Source organism: Littorina saxatilis, linkage group LG5, assembly GCF_037325665.1.
Source record: "Littorina saxatilis isolate snail1 linkage group LG5, US_GU_Lsax_2.0, whole genome shotgun sequence".
Classification (NCBI taxonomy): Eukaryota; Metazoa; Mollusca; class Gastropoda; order Littorinimorpha; family Littorinidae; genus Littorina; species Littorina saxatilis.
This window is the reverse complement of record NC_090249.1, coordinates 23,253,480-23,275,770: the sequence shown is the minus strand read 5'-3', so window position 1 is coordinate 23,275,770 and position 22,291 is coordinate 23,253,480. Positions and strand designations below refer to the sequence as shown.

At 44.0% G+C, this 22,291-nt stretch overlaps 1 protein-coding gene across 1 annotated transcript in view; it reads left to right on the top strand.

Moving 5' to 3' along the window:
* Positions 1 to 22,291, top strand: part of LOC138966590 (transmembrane 9 superfamily member 4-like) — a 34,370-nt gene that overhangs the window by 6,858 nt on the left and 5,221 nt on the right. Inside the window, exons 4-17 of the mRNA XM_070338875.1 lie at positions 208 to 251; positions 604 to 734; positions 1,157 to 1,256; positions 1,976 to 2,028; positions 2,482 to 2,523; positions 9,511 to 9,605; positions 15,742 to 15,894; positions 16,175 to 16,245; positions 16,919 to 17,051; positions 17,784 to 17,865; positions 18,190 to 18,265; positions 19,905 to 19,988; positions 20,196 to 20,291; positions 21,325 to 21,404. Coding sequence (XP_070194976.1) covers positions 208 to 251; positions 604 to 734; positions 1,157 to 1,256; positions 1,976 to 2,028; positions 2,482 to 2,523; positions 9,511 to 9,605; positions 15,742 to 15,894; positions 16,175 to 16,245; positions 16,919 to 17,051; positions 17,784 to 17,865; positions 18,190 to 18,265; positions 19,905 to 19,988; positions 20,196 to 20,291; positions 21,325 to 21,404 — 1,240 coding nt within the window. The remainder of the gene's footprint in view (positions 1 to 207; positions 252 to 603; positions 735 to 1,156; positions 1,257 to 1,975; positions 2,029 to 2,481; positions 2,524 to 9,510; positions 9,606 to 15,741; positions 15,895 to 16,174; positions 16,246 to 16,918; positions 17,052 to 17,783; positions 17,866 to 18,189; positions 18,266 to 19,904; positions 19,989 to 20,195; positions 20,292 to 21,324; positions 21,405 to 22,291) is intronic.

The window sequence follows — 22,291 nt, the reverse complement described above, 5'->3', positions numbered from 1 at the left end:
TTTCTGTTGATGTGATGATCAATGGTCCTTCTATTTTAAAACCTAGTATCTGAGAAAACGGGTCTTCTAATAGACTTAGAGAAGGGAATCTTGTAAGATAGGTACACAGGGCATTAATATGGCGGAAGTAACACAGGGTATTACTCTGAAAACAGATGTTTTACTGTACATGTATTTACTTATCAAATTCATCTATGTTTGTTTCAGGTGAAGTTCTAAGAGGAGACAGAATTGTGAACACTCCTTACAAGGTAAGAGTTGTTTATACTATTTCTGTAAGAAAGCTGTTGCAGTTTGTTTCATCTGGGGTTGAGATCAAATCACAATATGACTTTAACACCTGAGTTTGCCATCACTTTATATCAGATACACGCACTTGAAGACTTGAACAAATAAACAAATGGGCAAACAAAAGCAACAAAGATACAGGCATTGAAATGAATCTTTTGAACTTTTGTGTTGCAGAGTATTGCAGTTTGATCTGATGATATTATTATTAAGCCTTTGCCTGTAGAATTATATCACTACAATCTCATAGGTCAGTTTCTAACAATTTTACTCTTCCAATTTCTGAAGTATACATTTATTTTATTGAACGTACAGGTGAAGATGGCAGAGAACGTCAAATGCCAGCTGCTCTGTCAAGCCAACAAGCAGTCCATATCAGTCAAATTGACGGTGGAACAGGCCAAAACCTTCATCGACAAGATCAAACATGACTATTACGTTCACCTGTAAGTTCACATTACGGTATTTTTGTGACCTTTTAGCTGCTGTTTCAAGAGAGATATTTGTGAGTTCAGTCATTGATGTGTGCTGTTGCAGTTACTTCATGATGTGTATCACTGTTGGTAAGAATGTTTTTGAAACTACAGGAAACCATCAGAACCTTAAATTTTGCTACTAAAGTAAAATATTCTCACCATTTAAAATTTCTTTTTTAATGACAGTTAAAATGTATTAGAGCAAGCAGTAAATGTTGAACAGTGCATGTGTGTTTTATCTGTAAGTATTGAGTAGACAATGTAACTGCATAATTAGACTTGACACCAGTGCAACACATGTTTAAAAGAACAGTTTGTTTCCTTACAAAGTTTTATTTTGTTAACATCTGCTGTGACTGTGAGCATCTTTTTTTATGACAAATCAATTGCAGTATCGTGGACAACTTGCCATGTGCCACCAAGTTTGAGATGGAAAATAAAGAACCACAGGTGGAACAAGGCTACAAGCTGGGATTCGTCTCTGGTGGTGAAGTGAGTTTATTTTATATGTTGTATGTCTTTTTTGTTTGTTTGTTTGTTTGTTTGTTTGTAGCATTCTATTGGAGGCCCATGTTAATCTGTCGTTTTGTCAGTTGATCAGTCATATTAGTCTCTGGCAGTGGTAATGATGTGTGTATGTTTTTGCCCTTGCTTGTCTTCTCTTTTGTGGCATTGAGAGTTGGTCTTTTTTTTCTATGATCAGTCATGTTTTGTGTCTTATTAGATGTAATTACTCTTTTTTTTTCTTTTTTCCTAAATAATAAAGAGAGTGCAAATCGTCAGTCAAATCGTGGGACCTCGTAAGAGACTTTTGGCGCAAAGTCACATACGAGGTTTCACAATTTCACCGACGAAATAAAACTTCATTTTTGCCAGTTGTTAAGCAAAAAATGGAGAATGTACATTTTGCAAAAAAAATGAGGAAGTGTATTTGTGTTTGTGTGTGTCTGTGTACACCTTAACATTGGATACGGAGGGAGAGAAATACTATAATGGTACAAATGCATGTAAAAATGAACTTCGGTACAATATGTCATGCTGAGGAGATAGTTGGAATAATGGAGAGAGAGGGATGCATCAGAGAATTAGGAGATGAAGGTCTTTAGGATCACTACTTCTTCATTTACAATATCTGTCATCATACTGATTCAGTTAATGAATAAATTAGTCAGCTGTGCCCATTTTGTTTATGCCTTTTTGCAATGTTGCAGGTGTATTTGAACAATCACTTGAAACTGATCCTGAGCTATCACAATGAGAATGAGTAAGTTTCTTTGTAACAGCTGATGATGTTGATTTTGTTGACGTTTTGCTTTTCATATTGTCACAAGGACATAGTATGGCCTTTTGATATAAGCGCTTGTGCACCATAGTGGTCAAAGAAACACAGATGTATTGATAAGCTAGTAAACATGAAGAAACTGGCGTGTTTCAATGTTGAGATAAAAAAGATGGCTTTATTTAATTTAAATTCCTGGGCTGTAATTAATGGGTGCCTTGTTCAAGTTGTTGTTGACTGATATGTTTGTTTCATTATCTGTTATTCCTGGGTGTCAATGTGTTTTCTTTTGTATTATGCCTTTTAATGGAGTGTGTTGATATTGTGTAAATGAAGAATGTGTGCCTTGTCATTGTTTTGTGTGTTATGTATCTTTGATTGTGTTTTTGTGTGTGTTTGCTTGTGTAACTATTTTGGTTCTTTGATTTTCACTTTCAGTGAGGATCATCGAGTGGTTGGATTTGAGGTGGAACCTTACAGGTATATTTTCAATCAAGTTTTCATGTCTGCTTTTCTTAGTAAGGGACTAGTTGACCATGAGGAAATAAAAATGTTGAAAAGCTCATTTCCGCACTTATATCCCAGAATGATGCTACAAGAAAACTATCACTGCAAGTTGTACATATGATTTTTGTGCAATAACAAGAAATTATATTTCTGAAATTGTTTCCTGCTTTACTATTATTTATTGCTATTTATGGCCAACAAAATAAGGGAATTTTTAGTACCAGGCATGGGAATTTTCCGCGAAATCACGGATTTCCGCGAAAAGGAAATTAAATTACATATTCTTACTCCGAGTCACATATTAGCATTGACGCAGTCGAGATGCTAGGTAGACTGAAAAACGCTATCCCGTCTATAGTATAAGGGAAGCAACCCAAGCAAAAAAGTAGCAAGCTTGCTACCCTGGGTTGCCTCCCGTAGCGTGCATCACGCCACAGATCTCGTACCCGATACGAGACACCCTCATTCGACATCTTTCAGCCAGAGAGACAGGTCGTGCTTGATTTCGCTCCTAGGCCGGTTTTGCTGTCTGCTTGACACCTACCGGCCTCGGCTCCCCGTCTGCTCATAGCTGTTTCTAGCGGTGAGATTGTTCCTTTTTGTTGTTGTTTGCATTGTTCATTCTGCTGAGAATTTTTCCGTCCGCGGACTTACGAATTTTGCTCAGTAGTTTGTTGCTGTGGCCGCCATTTTGGTCGCCATTTTTCGCTTACACGTGGTGTTTTTTGCTGGTTAGTTTGGGTCCGTGCTACGGACTTTGAGCGTTTACCAGTAGCATTGGTAGCTGCTTGTAGCTGGTACGTTAGTGCTAGTTTATTCTGCTGAAGTTTTACGTCCTAGAGACTTGTGTATTTTCAGTAGTTTGTTTTTCTCGTGTGACAGCATGTCTGATAGTGAGAAAAGCGAGCGGCTAAGGCCGAGGTTAGGGGCAAAGGCCCTGTTAAACCTAAGTCCTCGGCTTCCACCTCTTCTGCTAGGAACCCCACGGTTCACGTTTCTGACCCGAAGACTAACTTCGTTTTTTCCTGTGCCTATTTAGGCTCCGGAGGAAACTTCGTCTGGCTCGCGGGCGGCGGGTGTGGCCGCTACCACGGCCGTTTCTACCCCTGTACCTGCGCCGGAGGCTGGCGCTCTTGTTGCTAGCCTTTTGTCTTCTTTGATTCCAGAAATTCGGACGCTCGTTCGTACAGAAATGTCGCGGACGGACCCTGTTTCCAGCTCTGCCTCCCTCCCGGGGGTGTGCGACCCTCGGTCGTTGGCTTCCTTTGTTCCTGATCACCTGTCCAGCCTGCTGGCTTCTGTGATGGCTCTGGAGTCCGTGCACAGGGAGGCGTTTCTCTTCTCGGCCGGCGCTCGGTGGCTTCCGCTTGCGGGAGTGCACCTGAGCAGGTCCCTTTGGGGGATACGGTCGACACAAGGTATGTGCTCGCAGCAGCCGTCCGCGGCAGCTGCACTTCCGGTTCCCGGAAGTAGTGGTTCACTGGTTGCGGACAGACCATGGTCCCCTCCGGTTCGAGCTGCGCTTTACGTAAGCAGTCGTTCGCGGCAGCTTCCTTCCGGCTCCGGCCGGAAGTGGTGGTTCACTGGTTGCGGACAGACCATGGTCCCCTCCGGTTCGAGCTGCTCTTTACGTAAGCAGTCGTTCGCGGCAGCTTCCTTCCGGCTCCGGCCGGAAGTGGTGGTTCACTGGTTGCGGACAGACCATGGTCCCATCCGGTTCGAGCTGCGCTTTACGTAAGCAGCCGTTCGCGGCAGCTTCGCTTCCGGCTCCGGCCGGAAGTGTTGGTTCACTGGTTTGCGGACAGCCCATGGTCCCTTCCGGTTCGAGCCTTGCCCTGCTACAGCAGCCGTTTCCGGCAGCTGCTCTTCCTGCCTGGGCAGGAAATGTAGGTCAAACGGGTCGTGCACAGTCATCTGTCACTTCCGGTTCCGGCCTAGGGCTTCCGGGTTGTGGCTTGCAGACTCCTCAGCACCAGCTATGGCATAGTTCTGCTGTTGCGTCTGCACTCCCTGCTCCTCCCGGCTTTTCCGGTTCGGTTCCCGCTGCTTCCGTTGTGTTGCCGGTGAATTTCGAATACGGTGGTTCTCCTGGGCATACAGGCTTTTTGCCTCTGTTGGGACAGCAGCAGCCACCCACTTCGGTGGTGGCCGCTAGCTCCTCTCTTCAGCTGCCTTCGGTTGTTGGTGACTCTCATCTTCCTCTTAGTCAGGAGTGCGAGTTTCATCGATGGCCAACAGGATGGGCGTTCGGCTTACGGCCTTCCCTCGCAGCGTCATTTTGTCGGGTTCTTTTGGCTATGAGCCGTCCCCTTCAGGTGGCGTTTCGGACTTCGGGTCCGTGTGCGAGGAGCAGCTGCCTTCGGCGGCTCTGGCCAGCTTCCGAATTTACGTCAGCAGTCGTTCGCGGCAGCCGCTTCCAGCTCCGGCCGGAAGTAGAGGTTCTCTTACTAGTGCACAGACTACTGTCACGTCTGGTTTGAGCCTTGTCCTATGACAGCGGTCGCCCGCGACAGCTGTTCTTCCGGTTCCGACCGGAAGTGTAGGTTCACTGGTTAGTGCACAGGCTACTGTCACGTCCGGTTCGAGCCTTGCCTTACGTCGGCAGTCGTACGCGACAGCGGCACTTCCGGTTCACGGAAGTAGTGCCTCGTTGGAAGGTGGACAAATAATGATCCCATCCTGCTTGAGCTGCGCTATACGTAAGCAGTCGTTCGCGACAGCTTCTCTTCCGGCTCCGGCTGGAAATGTTAGTTCATCGGTGTGTGGGCAGCCCATGGCCCTTTCCGGTTTGAGCTTTGCCCTTTGCACGGCAGCCATTTCCGGCAGCTTCGCTTCCGGCCTTGGCAGGAGGGTAGGTCAAGCGGGTAGTGCACAGGTTACTGTCACTTCCGGTTCTGGCCTACGGCCTACCTTTGGGTTCCGAGCTTCAGCTCGTAGGTGGCTCAGCACCAGCTTTGGCATAGCGCTGCTGTTGCTGCCGCACTTCCGGCTCCTCCCGGATTTTCCGGTTCAGTTCCCGCTGCTTCCGTTTGGTCGCCGGTGAATTTCGAACAAGGCTTGCCCTATGGGCATACAGGCTTCTTGCCTCTGTTGGGACAGCAGCATCCACACACTCCGGTGGTGGCCGCTAGCTCCTCTCTCCCACTTTCCTTGGTTTTTGATTCCTCTCATCCTTCCCTCAGTTAGGGAATGAGCACAATCGATTGCCAACAGGAAGGACTTCGGTTGGCAAAGAGGAAGCAGCTACTTCTGGTTTGAAGAATCGCCCTTTGTAGCTTTTCGCCTTTTTGCCTTTTTTGCCGTAGCCCCCCTCTTCGACAGGGGGTGGCCTCCGGCGTCGGTTTCGTTGCTGGTTCCTCAGGGTTCAGCTTCGGAGCCGGCGTCGGAATGCCTTGCCGCTCCTGCGCAGGCTTCCTCCTTCGTGCCCTTAGCGGACCAGAGGAAGTTGCCTTGGCCAGGGTCGTCTCGTAGCCGCCTGTTGGCCTTTCCCCGTCCGCGTGCACCGTTTCCGGTCACGCCGGATCTTCTTTCGCTTCTTACGAAGCCGTTGAGGAAGGATTCGGTTCTGCCGCTCTATGGGCAGAATCTCCTATTCTCTGAGGAAGGGGGCTGACAACTTTTGGAACTCAGTTCCATTTCCGAGACTCTCCTGCGGGCGCTTTCTCGCGCTCTGACAGATTCCTTGGCGCCCTTTCCCCTTAGTAAAGGGCAGGACGCGGAGGAAGTGTCTCACTCCTCTCCACACTTACAAGGGTGAACGAGGCACAGATGAGGCTGTCCTCTCTGCACTATTTCCATGCGGTCTCGTGCGGAAGGGACTTGTTTCTTGCCCACTCCCGGTTTTCTGAGGAGTCGACAAGGAACATTCTCAGTTCGTCATCCTTGGTGGACGGTCTCTCTCCGGCAGCCTGGCCTCTCATGCCAGAAGCAGGGGATTGAGACCAACAGAGAACAGCGGTTCCCTTCTTTTGAGCTTCAATTTGAAAGCAGCAAAAGCAGGCCGCTCCTAAGCAGGCTATACCTAAGCGGACTCAGCCTAAGCGGCCTACGTCCTCAGCTCAGGTGAGATTGTTTCTTTCACAGCCGTCATAGGTACGCTGGGTTTTTGAAACAACAGCCGGCCTTAGGGCTTCGGGGTTTTAGCCTCGGAGGGAGCAACGGCCATTTCATCCGTTGGAGGTGGTGGTTGTTGCTTTCCTTGTGCTTGTGGCTTCGGGCTTCGACATTCTTTCTCTTTCCCAGCGTATGGGTGCTGAGAGGTCGATTTCCGTTTAAAAGGGGGTGTCTGCCTTGGGGCTTCCCCGTTTTCTCTTGCCACGAGCTTCTGGACTCGGTCCAGGTTTGTCTTTCGCCGAGTCTGACTTTGTCTTTCTCTAGCGATCAGACGCGTTCTGGTGTTTCGTCCAAACTTAAGGTTCACTTGAGTTGGCCTCGGAGGTAACATTCAGATTTTCCTGAGGGTGCATTGTCTGGGCATTGCATATTTGAGAAGTCATTCTTGGCTTGTCACTTTTTCTCAGGTTTTTTGGCTACTCCTCCCCTTTTTGGGCAGAGGTCTAGCTAATGTTCCAGTTTTCTCGGTGCTGGCCTCTAGCATCTTTTTCGGCGGCCGAAACTTTTGTTTCTTACTGTGCCTGTGTACTTTGAGTACTTTGGTGCAATGGCCGGCCTACGGGCAGCAAGGCTCTCGGCCTTAGCCTGTGTTATAGTCTCCTGCCTGTCGTGTTGCGACTTTGGCAATTGGTTCTTGTGACTGCGGATTTCGTCTCTTCCTCTTCTCCATCATGCTTGCATGATGTGAGTTGGGACGATTTCTGCTGGGTTGGGCTTCCGGCCTGGTCACCCCTTTTTCACTTGCAACTATGACTATTACTGAGAACTCTGGTCTCGGGAGGCTGACGGCTGGTTCGCTTCACAGTTTTCCGTCTTTCTTACCAGCTTCGTCCTTTCTGTTTCGGGTTTTTTGATTCATTTTCAATTACCTACAAGCAGTCTGCTCTGCGATCACGCTGGCTTTTGTCATTTTGTTTCCGGTCTCCGGTCACATTAGGATTTGGCCACTGCGGGTCCGCATTTGCGGTGCTTATGCACTACCTTAGGTCGCTTCGTCCCCTTTTTTACCCCTCTCTCTGCTTTCGCAGGGAGGGGCAGGGGACGACCGGTGACCGTCTCCCTTGAGTTTTGCTCATTGAGTTGGACCCTGGTACTTGATACTCAGGCGTCTCTCTCTTTCCGGTTTGGAGTTTGGTCACTCTTCCGGAGCTGACTGTTCTCTCAACGGCCTTTTGGGCCTCACTCCATCCCAAAGTTTTCTTACTTTGGCATGGTTGCCTTATGGTCTCCGTGAGGGTCGGTCCTTTTCAGGGCTTAGCCGGCAACCTTACGCACGGATCTTTTCCAGGCCATTAGCATTTACTTCCATTTAAGGGGGGGGGGGGGGGGGCAGCTTGTCCTTCCCTCTACTTGGTCGGGTTTATCCAAGACTGGGGTCCTTTTCCGGACTGTTTTACGGTTCAGAAGATTGGAAGAAGTGCTGGGCACAGCTTACCGGCTCTCTGAGGTCGTCTTTCGCATTTCTTGCCTGAGAGACATCTCGGCTGTCAATCAGGGTGGTTCTCGGTCCGTTTCTGTCCTTTGGCAGTGGGCCAGTTCCTGGCAAGGGTTTAGAGTGAGTCAGTGGTTGCTTTCTCACGGGATCCTTTCCTGACTTTTGGCAGTGGGCCAGTTTCTTGGCAAGGGATTTTCTTGCCCTCCGCCTTGTCATAGCTTATGCTATCTTTCCCTCGGCTCGGCCCGAGCTCATTTCCAGGTCCTGGGCCTCCTCCTTGGCCTTTTTGGCCTATGGGGTTTGGATGATGTCCTGCGCACAGCTTCTGGCGCTAGGATTTTGTCTTATCAGGTTCTGCAGACATTGCTGCCCTCTGTCAGGATGGGTCTCGGCCTATTCCTTCCTTGGCGGCAGCTGGCTTTTGTCTCTCCAGAACTTTAGAGTGAGTTTGAACTTTTTGATCTTACCCACCACCTTGTTGGAGTTATCTGCTAATATGTGACTCGGAGTAAGAATATGTAATTTAATCGAAAATTTTTAATAAAATTTTCATTTGATTAATATACTTACCCGAGTCACATAGGTAATTCCCTCCCACCTTCCCCGCTTTTAGTTTCTTTGTATTCTAGAAGTCGAATGAGGGTGTCTCGTATCGGGTACGAGATCTGTGGCGTGATGCACGCTACGGGAGGCAACCCAGGGTAGCAAGCTTGCTACTTTTTTGCTTGGGTTGCTTCCCTTATACTATAGACGGGATAGCGTTTTTCAGTCTACCTAGCATCTCGACTGCGTCAATGCTAATATGTGACTCGGGTAAGTATATTAATCAAATGAAAATTTAATTAAAAATTTTCGATTACGTTTCAGCGAAAATAAAGGTAAATTTAACTATATGTATACTAATGTCTCTCTATCCATTATTTGCTTACACGAGAAATATCAAAATATTGGTCTAAAATGCTCAAATTCGTTTTCCTTCCTGGTCCCTCCAACGGGGCTCTGCCCCTGTACCCCACCGGGGCATGGGCGGCCCCTGGACCGTGGCCTATTTTCAGAGTTTTTTCTATTTTGGAATTCCTGTGCCTGAGTACAGATTGGCAAGAATTAATTAATAGACTGTGGATATTCCAAGCTCTTGTGACCTCCGAACCCTAGCAAAGCATGTTGGACGAATATCTCGTGAGACTCGGACTCCAAAGTGATGTATTACTATTCAGGCCTGGGAATGATACACCTTTCGTCGTAAATATGACAAAGTCCTTTTCTAATTGTGTAAGAAAAGAGCCACCGTGTGCCCTTAAAAATGCTTAAAACGCAAAATTGTCCCGTCAGTACGCCCAAACCGCTTTTACTCATTCCCAGGCCTGACTATTAGACCTTCAATAAGAACATTCCTTTGTGGATGTTTTCAGTGTGTCCTTTGACCAGCTGTCAAAGAGTGCGGATGGAGGGTGCTCGTTGAAGACCACAGAAAGGAAGCCCAGCCCCCAGAAGCTCAGTGAAAAAGGTGAGAATTTGCCAGGAATCCTTCACAATTATCCTTTAGTGATGATAAGCTGTGGTGAAAGATGATGTTCAGAAATAACTGTCAGGATTCCCTAGTGCTTTGGATACACAGGCGTGGAGTTTCACCCAGGTTTATTCTCTCTGTGCACTGTTACCTGGCCCCATGCACTAATTCCGTCCAAAGTGCTGTGGTTTGTCTCCGGTGGTATTTGTGTGTGTGTGTGTGTGTGTGTATGTGTGCCTGTTGTGGGCCTATTGTTGCTGGTGTTTCTTCATCTTCATCTTCTCTACAAACTGTACGTGAGTTGATTTTATTTGAATTGCTCTGTGTTCTACGCGTGTTGTGCTTCAACCATGGCGACCGGCTCTCCGGCGTCACAGAACCAAGACAGGGGTACACCCCCAGTGTTTATACCTTGTAAAAACCTGCCCGCCGTGCAGGACTCTGACTCACAGTTCTCAGTGCGCGAATTATGTGCAGCGGGTGAAAAAACTTGCGGTTATGGTACGGTCATAGGCGCCCAACGCATTGGGGGTCTATGGCGCGTATACCCAAAAAACAATCAAGCTCGCATCGAGCTTCTGTTGAAAGGTATTCAACTACGAGGTCTTACCGTCTCCCCTTTTGACAAAAATCCCTTTATCGTACGATCCGCAGACGGTGACGAGGAAGTTAAGACCACCAAACTCATTATCGGCAACATCCCCATCAGTTACAGCAACGATGAGATCGAAAAGAAAGTGGTCCAGATGGGTTGTAAACCTCAATCCAAACTAATGATGGAAAAGGACAGGGATGAGAGGGGGGGACTAACAAGATGGCTCACGGGGAGAAGATTTGTCTATATCCAAATCCCTGACCAGCCCCTCCCCACCAAGATAAACATTGGCTCGGCGACAGCTTCTCTGTACCACAGAGAACAAAAATTCTCTCCAGAACACACCACTTGTTCTCGATGCCTCGTCAAGGGGCATTACGCTTCCTCGTGCACCGAGGAAGTTGTCTGCAAGACCTGCCGTCGTACCGGCCACAAGAGTGGCCACCCCTCCTGCTCCCTCCTACGTGACGTCAGGGAGGCTCAGGCACCTGCGTCGGAGCAGCTCCCCGCGGAAGTGTCCCCGTCTGAAGACTCTGCTGAAGACGGTGCCAGCGCGGCAGCGACCCAGTTCTCTACCCCTGAAACACCATCGTCTCGTCCCGCGCGTGCAATCAAGCAGTCGAAACTTGCCTTTCACAGGTCCCAGTCCTGCCCGAGAGAAAAGCGCCCGCTTAGCTCCCCTGTGGACAACGATGCAGCCAAGGCTGCTAGACGGGATGACCTACCCCTTGGCCCGACTACATCATCTCTCGAGGAGCAGTGTGACGTTGCAGCCGAGATCACCTAGCCCCTGGCTGGCGCCAACTGGACGGATTTTGGAGGAAACGACCTGGCTACGCTCTATGGACTCTGATTTTTGAATACGACTCGACTGAAATCAATGTTGATATGTCATCATGGATGATTTAAAGATAACAAGTATTAATATTCATGGACTGAGAAATACGACAAAGAGGAAGACTTTTTTTCGATATTTAAAGAAACTATCGTACGATATTATTTGTGTGCAGGAATCATATGTACATGAAACCGATATTACAGTTTGGGAAAAAGAATGGGGAGGTCAAATGTTTTATTGTTGTGGTACAAAACACAGTATGGGACAAATCATTTTTATTAAAAAGAGTTTTCAGTATCCTGTGACGTGTATTTATCGAAATAGCAGGATTTTGACGGTACGAATTTCTCTGCAGAATGAGGACGTTTGTATCTCGAATGTATATGCTCCAACGATTGGTAAAGACAAATATCTTTTTTTTGAAAAGTTGGAAAAGCACATTCAGTCGCTGAATATGTTGAACTACATAGTGTGTGGAGATTTTAACTGCGTAATTGATAATGAAGAAGACATTATTAGTGGAGAAAAACATAATGTGGGGGATGTTAATCGCTTTAAAAAGTTCTTGGAAAATAGTGAGTTAAATGATATGTGGAGGTTATTCTGGCCACAGGAAAGGGAATTTACGTGGTCAAGAAAAAATCCTTTCATTGCTCGCAGATTGGATTACATTTTTGTTTCCGACTCTGTGCTAAATAATATTAGAGACTGTAATATATGTTCCGTTGCACAATCCGACCATAGGTCGGTTAACATAACATATAAATTATGTTCATTTCAGCGTGGTCCATCATATTGGAAATTTAATGATAGTTTGTTAAAGGATCATATCTTTGTTGATGAATTGAATTTGATGTTGGAAGAATTTGAGATACAAGATGAAATAAGGGAGGATCACGTAAAATGGGACTTGTGTAAGATTAAAATAAGAGAATTTTGTATTCGGTACAGTAAGGAAAAAAATAGATGTAAGTTTAATAGACATGGGGAATTGTTGGAAAATTTGAATAGGATTGACAAAGCCCTTGTTTTAGATCAAGATAATAACGAATTGTTGATGGAAAAAGATAAAGTAAAAGCTGAACTGGAAATTTATTCAATACAGGAAGCTAAGGGAGCCCAAACTAGGTCCCGAATTAAATTTATTGAAGAAGGAGAAAAAAATACAAAGTATTTTCTCAATATGGAAAAAACACACTCGAACGCGAAAATTATGGATCGTCTTGCTAAAGCAGATGGTCAGGTGATAACAAATCAGGATGATATTTTGACTGAACAAGTCCAGTTTTTTAGAAGGAGATACGAAAAAAATATTGAGTTTGATGAAAATTTGGTTGAACAGTTTTTGGATGGTGTTGAAGTTCCTCAATTAACAGAACAGCAGAAGACTGGAATTGATAGTCCGATCACTTTAACAGAATTGTCGACATCCTTAAAAAATATGAAAAACGGTTCCTCCCCTGGATGTGATGGTATTACAACCTCCTTTATGAAGTTCTTCTGGTGTAAAATAAAACACATGGTATTGAATTCCTTTCATGCATCTTTTTTAAAGGGAGAATTAACCGTCACACAAAAACGGGCAATAATGATATTAATTCATAAGGGTAAACAATTGCCAAGGGACGACCTTAATAATTGGCGACCGATTTCACTATTAAACACTGATTATAAAATATTGGCGAAGACTCTTTCAGTTCGCCTATCTAAAGTTATTTTAGATATTATTGGTGAAGATCAGTATGGTTTTCTGAAGGGTCGAACCATTAGTTCAGCGATCCGGCAAATAGACGATTTAGTATCGTATGTAAACGAATATAATAAACCTGGGTTCCTTGTAGCACTGGACTATAAAGCTGCATTTGACACGATTTCCAAAGAGTATATTGTGTATGCATTTAAACGATTTTTTAAGATATTATTACAGTAGTACCTGCCATATCCGGTCACCCACTAGTCATTGCAAAGGTGACCGCAAATATCAGGTGGCCGTTCATTACAGGCCCCCTCCTCCTCCCAAAAACCCCCCAAAACACGATCAAGTTTTCATGAAGAAAAGAAAGCGATCATCCACGAGCCGCCGATTCATTGTCTCTGTTAGTTTTGCTTTCGTTTATACATCTTAATTATTTGCGTGTTTAACTCGATCGTCCTGGCTAAGCTATTGTTTCGTATGTTTCTATGTGTGTTGTTTGGATTATTATATATGTATTTGAGTGTCAGATAAACAAGTGTTTCAAACTCACATCAGCTGTGATCGATCCGGAAGTGACTGCCGTAAATGTACATGTATGCGCATGTCTGTATTTACAGTTTGCGCATGCGTAAGTATTATTGTCGTCTGCTCGTGCTGTGCCGTCTGTGCACACAACACACACACACACACACACACACACACACACACACACACACCACAGGCGCTCGCCCGCGAAAGTGACAAGTGGCCGTTAAGTGGCCGCTCCTGTCGAGTAAGAGGGGCACCTTAGGGCAAAAATCAGTGACCGTTGACCGCGTCAGACAGGTTAACGGCCATTAAGAGTCAATTATAGAAGGAAAACTCATTAGTCATGGGAAAGCTGGCCGCTCCGGGTAGGTTCACGCCCATGAAAGGGCCGGAAATGGAAGGGACTACTGTATATGCTGATGATGTGACCCTATTTCTGAACGATATGGATGAGTTAAAAAACGCATTAACCCTTGTTACCTATTTTTCCAAATTCTCTGGTTTGGCAATGAATAGACAAAAAACTGAAATCATGGCCTTGGGCAGTAATAAATATGGTAATGAAAATGAGTGCGGGTTAAGGTGGACTACAAAAGTGAAGATTTTGGGAATTTATTTCAGTAGCTCCTCATCGGTCTCTGAGATTGAAGAAAACTGGACAAGCCGTATTGAAAATATACGACGCAACATTGTAAAATGGTTTAAACGAAATTGTAGTATCATGGGGAAAATATGCATTGTGAAATCTCTTTTGTTATCGCAGATTATTTATCCGTTGCAAGCACTGGTAATACCCGAAAAGGTATTGACTGAGATAAATACTATGTTTTACAGATTTATTTGGAAAAAACGATTTTCAAACACTAAGGCATTTGAGAAAGTTAAAAGAAAAGTGATGTGTCAAGAGTTTCCTGATGGGGGTTTAAAAATGATTGATGTCATTGATATGCAGTCCTCTTGTTTGTTGTCCTGGGCGGCAAATTTATTGAACGAAAAGCAGGAAAGTTGGAAACAAATACCGATACATATGTTCTCGAAGCTTGGTGAAAGGTTGTGTTGCTTCCAATCTAACACCACGGTAAAAAAATTTAAAGGATTGGGATTAATTAAAAATGTATTTTGGAAACAAGTTTTAATTTGTTGGTTGAAAAATAAGGACATGATTCAGAGAGCAGTAGGTGGAGACATGTTATTAAGAGATACGTGTTTATGGAACAGCAAGGATATAATCTATTGCGGCCAAACCCTGTTTTTTAGCGACTGGATTAAAGCAGGCGTTTGTCGAGTAAAGGATGTATATGTTGGTAATGAGATTGTGCCCTTTAATATTATGCAGCAGAAGGTTGGATGTAAGCCCACAAGATTCTTTGAATATAGGGTGATTTGTACAGCAGTTAAAGCAGCAACACTACGCTCTGCAAATGGAAATGTATGTGGATTCAACGATTTAAAGAACCTGAGTAAGCCTTGTCAATTTCGCAAATTAATTATAAAGGAAAAATATGTGGAGCCGGTTGTAGTTAAATTTTGGGAACATAAATTTGATTTCAGGCCGGGAAAAGAGCAATGGTTAATGGTAAACAAAGTAACCACTGAAACAAGATTGCGAATGCTGCATTGGAAAATATTGCACAATATTTACCCCACAAATATTTTATTGTATAAAATAGGCATTTCCGTGAGTAATTGCTGTACTCACTGTGAGAACGAAATTGATTATATTGAACATTTTTTTTACTTTTGCCCGAAAATTATGTCCATTTGGAAATGCGTTGAGGATAAAGTGAATTGTAAATATAATATGATTATTAAAATTACCGTAAAGGAAGTTTTTTTGGGCGTATTTGAAAATTCACAAAGTTCCAAGGCACTAATAAGTTATGTGAATTATTTGATTGTGATAGCCAAAATGTGTGTTGGTATTTATAGATATGGCTCCCCTCTGGATATTGTATGCATTTTTGAGAGGGAATTGTTATATAGAAAAGTTGCTTAAAATACATTTAGATATAGTAATGTTAATGTTATAGTAAAAACATTACTTAAAAAAAAAAAAAAATCAATGAAGAAGGATGCTCCCCGCCAACAACAACAACAACAAAAAACAAAACAAAAAAAAGGCAAAAAAGAAAGGGTTGAAGCAGCCTGCATGCAACTGAGATTTAAAAAATAAAAAAAAAAAAATAACTGTCAGGATTTCAAAGCATTGTGGAAGAGTTGCACCCTGGACTGATAGGCAAACAATAACACATAGTCCAATCATAAAACATGCAATCACATTCACAGCGAATTACTGACTCCAATCATTTTAGATGTTAACTTTTGAGCCTTTACTTGTTTTTGTTAACATTTTACGTCATGAGATAAGTCACCTACGAGGCTTTTTCTACTTTGACGCCCCCAAAAGTATTCTGATTTTATGTTTTTGCATTGACATTGCGTCAGCATAACATTTGTCGCACACATTCTGTGGTAGGAGAGACAGAGCTGTTCTTTTCCTACGAGGTGGAATGGCGGCGGTCAGAGGTGCGTTGGGCGTCTCGCTGGGACATCTACCTGGCTATGACAGACGTACAGATCCATTGGTTCTCCATCATCAACTCTGTCGTCGTCGTCTTCTTCCTCTCTGGTGAGCAAGAGGATGGTTTATGTGTCATGATTCTTTTCTTGACTAGTTTGTACATCAACTCTGTTGTTGTATTCTTCTTTCTTCCTGGTGAGAAAGACTGTAGTTTGAGTGCCTTTTTTTCCTACTAATTTGGACATGATCTCTTACTTTGAAATGTACATTTTCTGCATCATTCTGTAGTGTTATCTTGCTTGTGCAGACAGGCTAAATCTATGTTGACTCTGTCATGCCTTGTTTACTCAAGCATACTTGAGGTAAATGTGTTACTTTTGCTTGCCAGGTATCCTGACCATGATCATGGTGCGAACTCTTCGCAGAGACATAGCCCAGTACAACAAAGATGATGACTTGGTAAGTAGAAAACAAATATATGATCAAAAGCAGAATAAGGGAAAGTGAAAGCAGGGAAGAAAAACTACAAGTATTACTAACAAGCAGGATCCATGCCAATAATGCCTGGAGAAGTGCACATTCACACACACACACACACATGCACAAACACACACACTCGCACGCCTGCAAGCACACACATGCACACACATTGCAAATAAAATATGCTTTTGAAAAGTCCTGCTACTTTTGCAACATTACTTAGAACCATTCATACTGTGAGATATCAAATAATGAATTGTAACCTAACGGTAAAGTTGAAAGTGGTGAAAAGTTGAAGGTAACAAGAACCAGTAGAGTCAGGATAGTGATATTTCTTGCAAGCTCTTGTTGCATCAAGTCAGAGACCAACAACTTTTGAGACATGAGATTGTGACGCAAATTTATGATTTTACATGCATTGCAAAGCTCTAACAGAAGTTTTGTGTTTTTTTGGTCAAAAACAGCACAATAATGTGGTTATGAACCATGTCCCATGTCTGATTATTGATGAATGCTCTATCAAAAGCGGCATTTGGCTGCCTAAATGGCGGGGTAAAAACGGTCATACACGTAAAAGCCGTGGGAGTTTCGGCCTATGAACGAAGAAGAAGAAGAAGAGTTGGTGAATGCAATCTCATTATCTTTGTTTCAGGACGAGACAGTGGAAGAGACAGGGTGGAAGCTGGTGCACGGAGATGTGTTCCGTCCCCCTCGCCATACGCTGCTGCTGACAGCACTGGTTGGCGCCGGCATCCAGGTCTTCTTCATGCTGCTCATCACAATCTGTGAGTCCTTGCACTTCTCTCTCACACTGTGTGTGTGTTGTTTGTGTTCCTTTCTCTGCCTCTCTTCAGATCGCCACGCCTTGACCTGGATTTCTTTTTGACTGGTACTTCGAGCAGGAATAATTATGAAAATAATAATGATAATGAACTTTAATTAATCGCCACTTGTCACAAGCATTCAGGGCAATGCACAAAATACCAGTATGTACATGTATACAAAATGAATGTAAAAACTTGAACACAAATCATACTAGCTAGATTACTACAGAATAGGCTGATTTGGAACTGTCAGGTCAAAGCCTCCTTTTTTTTTAAGATCAAGAATATTATTAGATTTTTTTTAATTCACTAGGCCTGTAGATTAACGTTGATCTGAAGACCCCTTCTGTCAGAAAGCATGTTTATTTGAAATGTGAAAAGGAGTGTTTGCTATGCTACTTTTCATTACATTCATTCAGTACTGTTTTCGTATTTGTGCAGAGAAAACCTTTTAGTTTACTTTGAGTATATATTCAAACTTTAAAAGTTTTTTTAATAGAAATGTTATAAAAAAATAAATTGAAGATTTCTGAGACAAGGAAATAAAATCAGACAATCTCCTGAGACATATATATTATATATATATATATATCCTAGTCAGAGCAGTGCATCCCATAGATAGAACCTCCAAATTTTGAAACACTGTGTTCCAAAATATAAATACGATGGATGACCTGGGTTGTTTGCTTTCAGTCTTCGCCATGCTGGGTATGTTGTCCCCTGCATCTCGTGGATCTTTGATGACGGCCGGAATCTTCCTCTTCATGTTCATGGGGTATGTTGACACCTCCCAGTGAGTGGGCCTTGCATTGTCAAGTGTACGCCTGTTCAAATTTATCTGATGTGTCTGTTTTCACATGATCATTTGAGTGCACATGTATGTGTGGTCGAAGAGGGGGGGGGGGGGGGGGGGGGGCTTGCATGTGTATCAACCTCTTCATAACTAATTGAGATGCAGTAATAGCCTTTATATTTGGAGACTGCGTCTGTTGGTATTGTTGTTTTAAGTGAAACTTATTGAAGAGCAGTTACTTTTGGGGACTTGGGGATCACACGGACTGTGTTGACTGTTATCACAACAATACGAGAATTGTTGCAGGTTGTTTGCTGGCTACTATGCTGCACGTCTCTACAAGACTATGAAAGGCACATTGTGGAAAAGAGCTGCTTTCTATGTAAGTATTGATTCATGTCAATTCTGTTACGTTCGAAATAGTAATGGATGAGATCTCAAAGGAGTCTGAAATTTAACAAACCATTCTGTTTTTTGTTGAAAATGTGATGAGAACTTCAGTGTAAGTAGTCTCACATTTTAGGAGGTTGAACTGGATTACTCATGGAAACTGTGATACAGCAGTCCCTGCAATGTACGGCCCCCGGCGTGAGCGGACACCTGACATGTACGGACACATTTGCTCGGCACGGAGTGTTTTCCTTCTATATTTGCCCCCCCTTAAACGGACACCTGCAAAACGTGGACGCGGACACTCATTTTCGGTCCCAACAGCAGGTCATACCTCCAATGTACAGACAGACCATCGTCAAATTTTCACCACAACAAAATCAGTAACAGAGCAGTCCGGCTCTTGGTACAAAGATCACAGCCGCAATGGCGTGATGACAGTCACTGATAACTTGAGTGCACGTGTACCCATCAGGATGGGGGGGGGGGGGGTAGTTTTGGTCAGGAGTGGAGTACATGCGAAGATGCCAACATGAAACTGCACTGTGCTCTTTATTCTTGTTGGACGTAAACAACAGAAACCACAGTCGATGAAGGTCTTGAGCGAAAGAGAGTGAAAAACCGGCCACAGTTCTCAGCATCGTGTGTCTGTGTGTAACCTCTTTCATTGACAAGATACTCTTCAGTCTCTTGTTTCCCCTCAGCCTTGACCAGTGAGTCGGTTGCCTAATCTGTGAACCCTTCAGTTGTCTTGCTTTGTCAAAAGTTACGACACAGTCAACTGGTTTTGCTCTGAGTGAACAGTGCAGCTGGCCTCTCTGGCCACAGCCCAAAACAGTACATGGCTGGAGGGAGTGAGAGAGAGGGAGGGGGGGGGGGGTGGAGGGGTAGCTGGCTAAACTCTGTGGGGTGTCCGGTGTCACTGCATGTCAGCAGGAAGAGCATTGGAGAGAAATAGAGAGGTGTACTCTTCCACACAATTTCCAAGCATCAGTTGTCACGGCTTGGGGTAGGCATTAGTGAGGGAGAGTGGGAGCTGTGTTATGTACAGTGTATTTTCGACTGAAGAGTGAAAAGTCACTACCATGCCACATGATCGGCATGCAGTCTATAAAGCCAGACAAGAAGAAAACAAATTACATGATTATGATCTGCTGCTATTTATTCAAACTGGTTTTCAAGCTTATTCTTGCAAAGCATCTGCACACGCTCCTCTGTACTGTGTTTGTGTGGTTGCTTTCGTATGTCAGTGCATGGTGAGGGTGTTCACTGCCTTGAGGATTTATTTTATCTCTTCTTTTCAACACTTTTCATACAAATCATTTTTACAGAACGTTTAAAGAAGTATTAGGAGTTTATTGTTATTGTTTAGTAGCCACAAGAAGTGATTAGCATAGCATCCTGTTGTTTGTGTGTCTCTGTGTGAGTGTATGGGGGAGGGGGTGGTGTGGTCACCCCTCCCGTGACCGGACACCTGCAATGTACGGACAGTTTTGCTATGGCCCAAGGGTGTCCGTTCATGAGAGGGACTGCTGTAGTCTCGGAAGCAGGGTGTTCTGCACGGTTGCCTTAAGTGTAACTACTGTGATAGTTAGCTGCGAACTGAGTTGTTGCGTTGATTCATCTTTCAGACGGCCACAGTGTTTCCAGGCATCATCTTTGGCGCTTGCTTTATCCTCAACTTCTTCATCTGGGGAAAACATTCGTCGGGAGCCGTAAGTTCTGTTTTCTTACCCTCATTCATTATCTTCGTTTATTTTTGGGAGGGGAGGGGCGCAAATAGGGTGTTAGATGGTTTGGGGGGTACTTCATAGCACACAGTTTTAGAGAGATTGTTGTTTTTGTCATTTTGTGATAATAATATGCTGTGCCTCTGTGTTTTTATGATTGATTCAACTTTTTTTTTCTTCATTTGGTTGCAGGTGCCCTTCACAACAATGCTGGCGCTGTTCTTCATGTGGTTTGGAATCTCAGTACCCCTCGTCTTCCTAGGCTTCTACTTTGGCTTCAGGAAAACGGTAAGCCATGGAAATGATGGTCGCTTGCTTGTATGGGTTGAGCAAGTACTGTGGGGAAAGTAATGAAGGGGAGAAGGTGTAGACCACAACCTCATTTCTGTCGTCGTTTTTCTTTGATGCTTCTTCAATGATTGCTGATCATTATCACTAGAGCTATCATTTATTTTGATTCCAAGCTTTTCGAGACTTGTTTTACCTATAACCGCATGGGATTGTCTGAACTAGTTGTATTGGTTGTACCAAGGACAAATGTGTGTGTGTCTGGTTGGTGGGGGGGGGGGGGGGGGGGGGAGCACTTGCACATACCTTTCTTTTTGTTTAAATGATGATGTATACCACCACTAATCTGTCCAGTCTTTTACCTGGGATGAGAGCGTCATTGGATTGGATAAGATTTACAGTCCAGTGAGGTTACCCTCATGGAAATTCGGGCTGCTTTCTCCCCGGGGAAAGCGAGCTGCCATACATACGGCGCTACCCATATATTTTTTTTTCCTGCATGCGTGTATTCATGTTTCCTGAGACTTAATGCCGTGTGAGATGGAATTTTTTTTACTTGGACATACCTTTCTTCTTGTTTAAATGATGATGTATACCACCACTAATCTGTCCAGTCTTTTACCTGGGATGAGAGCATCATTCCACTTGGACACATACTAAACACTCGCCAGCTTTCTCTGCAGAGTTTGAATTTTTTAACAAAATAATTTTGTAACTGGTGCCTTTGTCCAGCTGCAAAAAAGTTTAACTCTTCACAAAAAGTACTTAAACTGCTCATTTTCGGTACACATCTAAGTGGAAGGATGCACTTATCCCCCTTAAAACCTGGATAGACTGATGATGCTTTGCAAGATGGTTGCCATGGCAAGGAAGGTAAAAAGTTGAGCATGTCTTTAAGTTGTGCAATGAAATGTGGTAAAAAGTGTGTGTGTGTGTGTGTGGGGGGGGGGGGGGTATTTAGATGGATAAGGAAAGAAGCGATGCATACTATTTTTGTGGTCTTCTAATAAGCTTGTCTTCATCTCGCCTTCAGCCTTATGAGCATCCCGTGAGGACCAACCAGATCCCCAGGCAGGTGCCAGAGCAGACCTGGTACATGAACCCCTTCCTGGGGTAAGTTCAACCCTCATACACAACGGCGGGGTGTATGATTATTTTGCCTGCCTCTTTTCTTCTCTTCTGAATAGAATTTCCGATGGCTCTATCAAACAGTACTGTACATTCTTTTGTTACTTCACATCTCTACCACGTTAAAAAAAGTCTTGTCTCCTGTGTACTCCCTCACTTTTGCTTCCTGTCTCTCTTTCTTTTTTTGATTGTAAGTCTCTATTCTATCTCTTGTTGCTGCTGGGCATGGTGTGTGTGTGAGGGGGGGGGGGGTTGACGTTAAAGAGTTATTTTTTTTAGATACGTCTGCTTTGTGGTTAGGGATGTAAAGCTGACTTACACGTACAAGGTATTCATCGAAAAAAGTGATACATAATGTAGGTAAGTTACTGTTTGTGTATGACATGACTGAGGTCATCCAAATATGGCTGCCCTTAAGGGGGGGGGGGGGGGGGTACCTGTAACCTTCCGGTTTGGATGACGGAGCAAGCTTCTCTGTACGGAGTGCTAAGTGTGGCTAAATCCAACGACAACAATACGACTGAGGTGCCTCGCACGTTTTTTTTTTATAGGCTCGGCTTGCTGGTTGTGTGTTGGCCATTTTTCATTCTCTTGTGGGAGAAAATTAGACATTTGTTTAATATTAGATACACCTTACTATTTTTTGTCAATGAAAAGAACACAGGCTGACTGAAGTCAAGTCACAGGACTTAAAATTTGGCATTAAATTACATATTCTTACCCAACTCACATAGATAGCAATAACTTCATTTTGTTGCTCAGGTATTGAAGCACTCATCCGTGGTAACACGGGGAGGTAACTCTTAAAAACAAAACTCTATGCCATGTAAGGCATGGTCCATGGTAGTTACCTCCCCTACCGGTGTACTGTG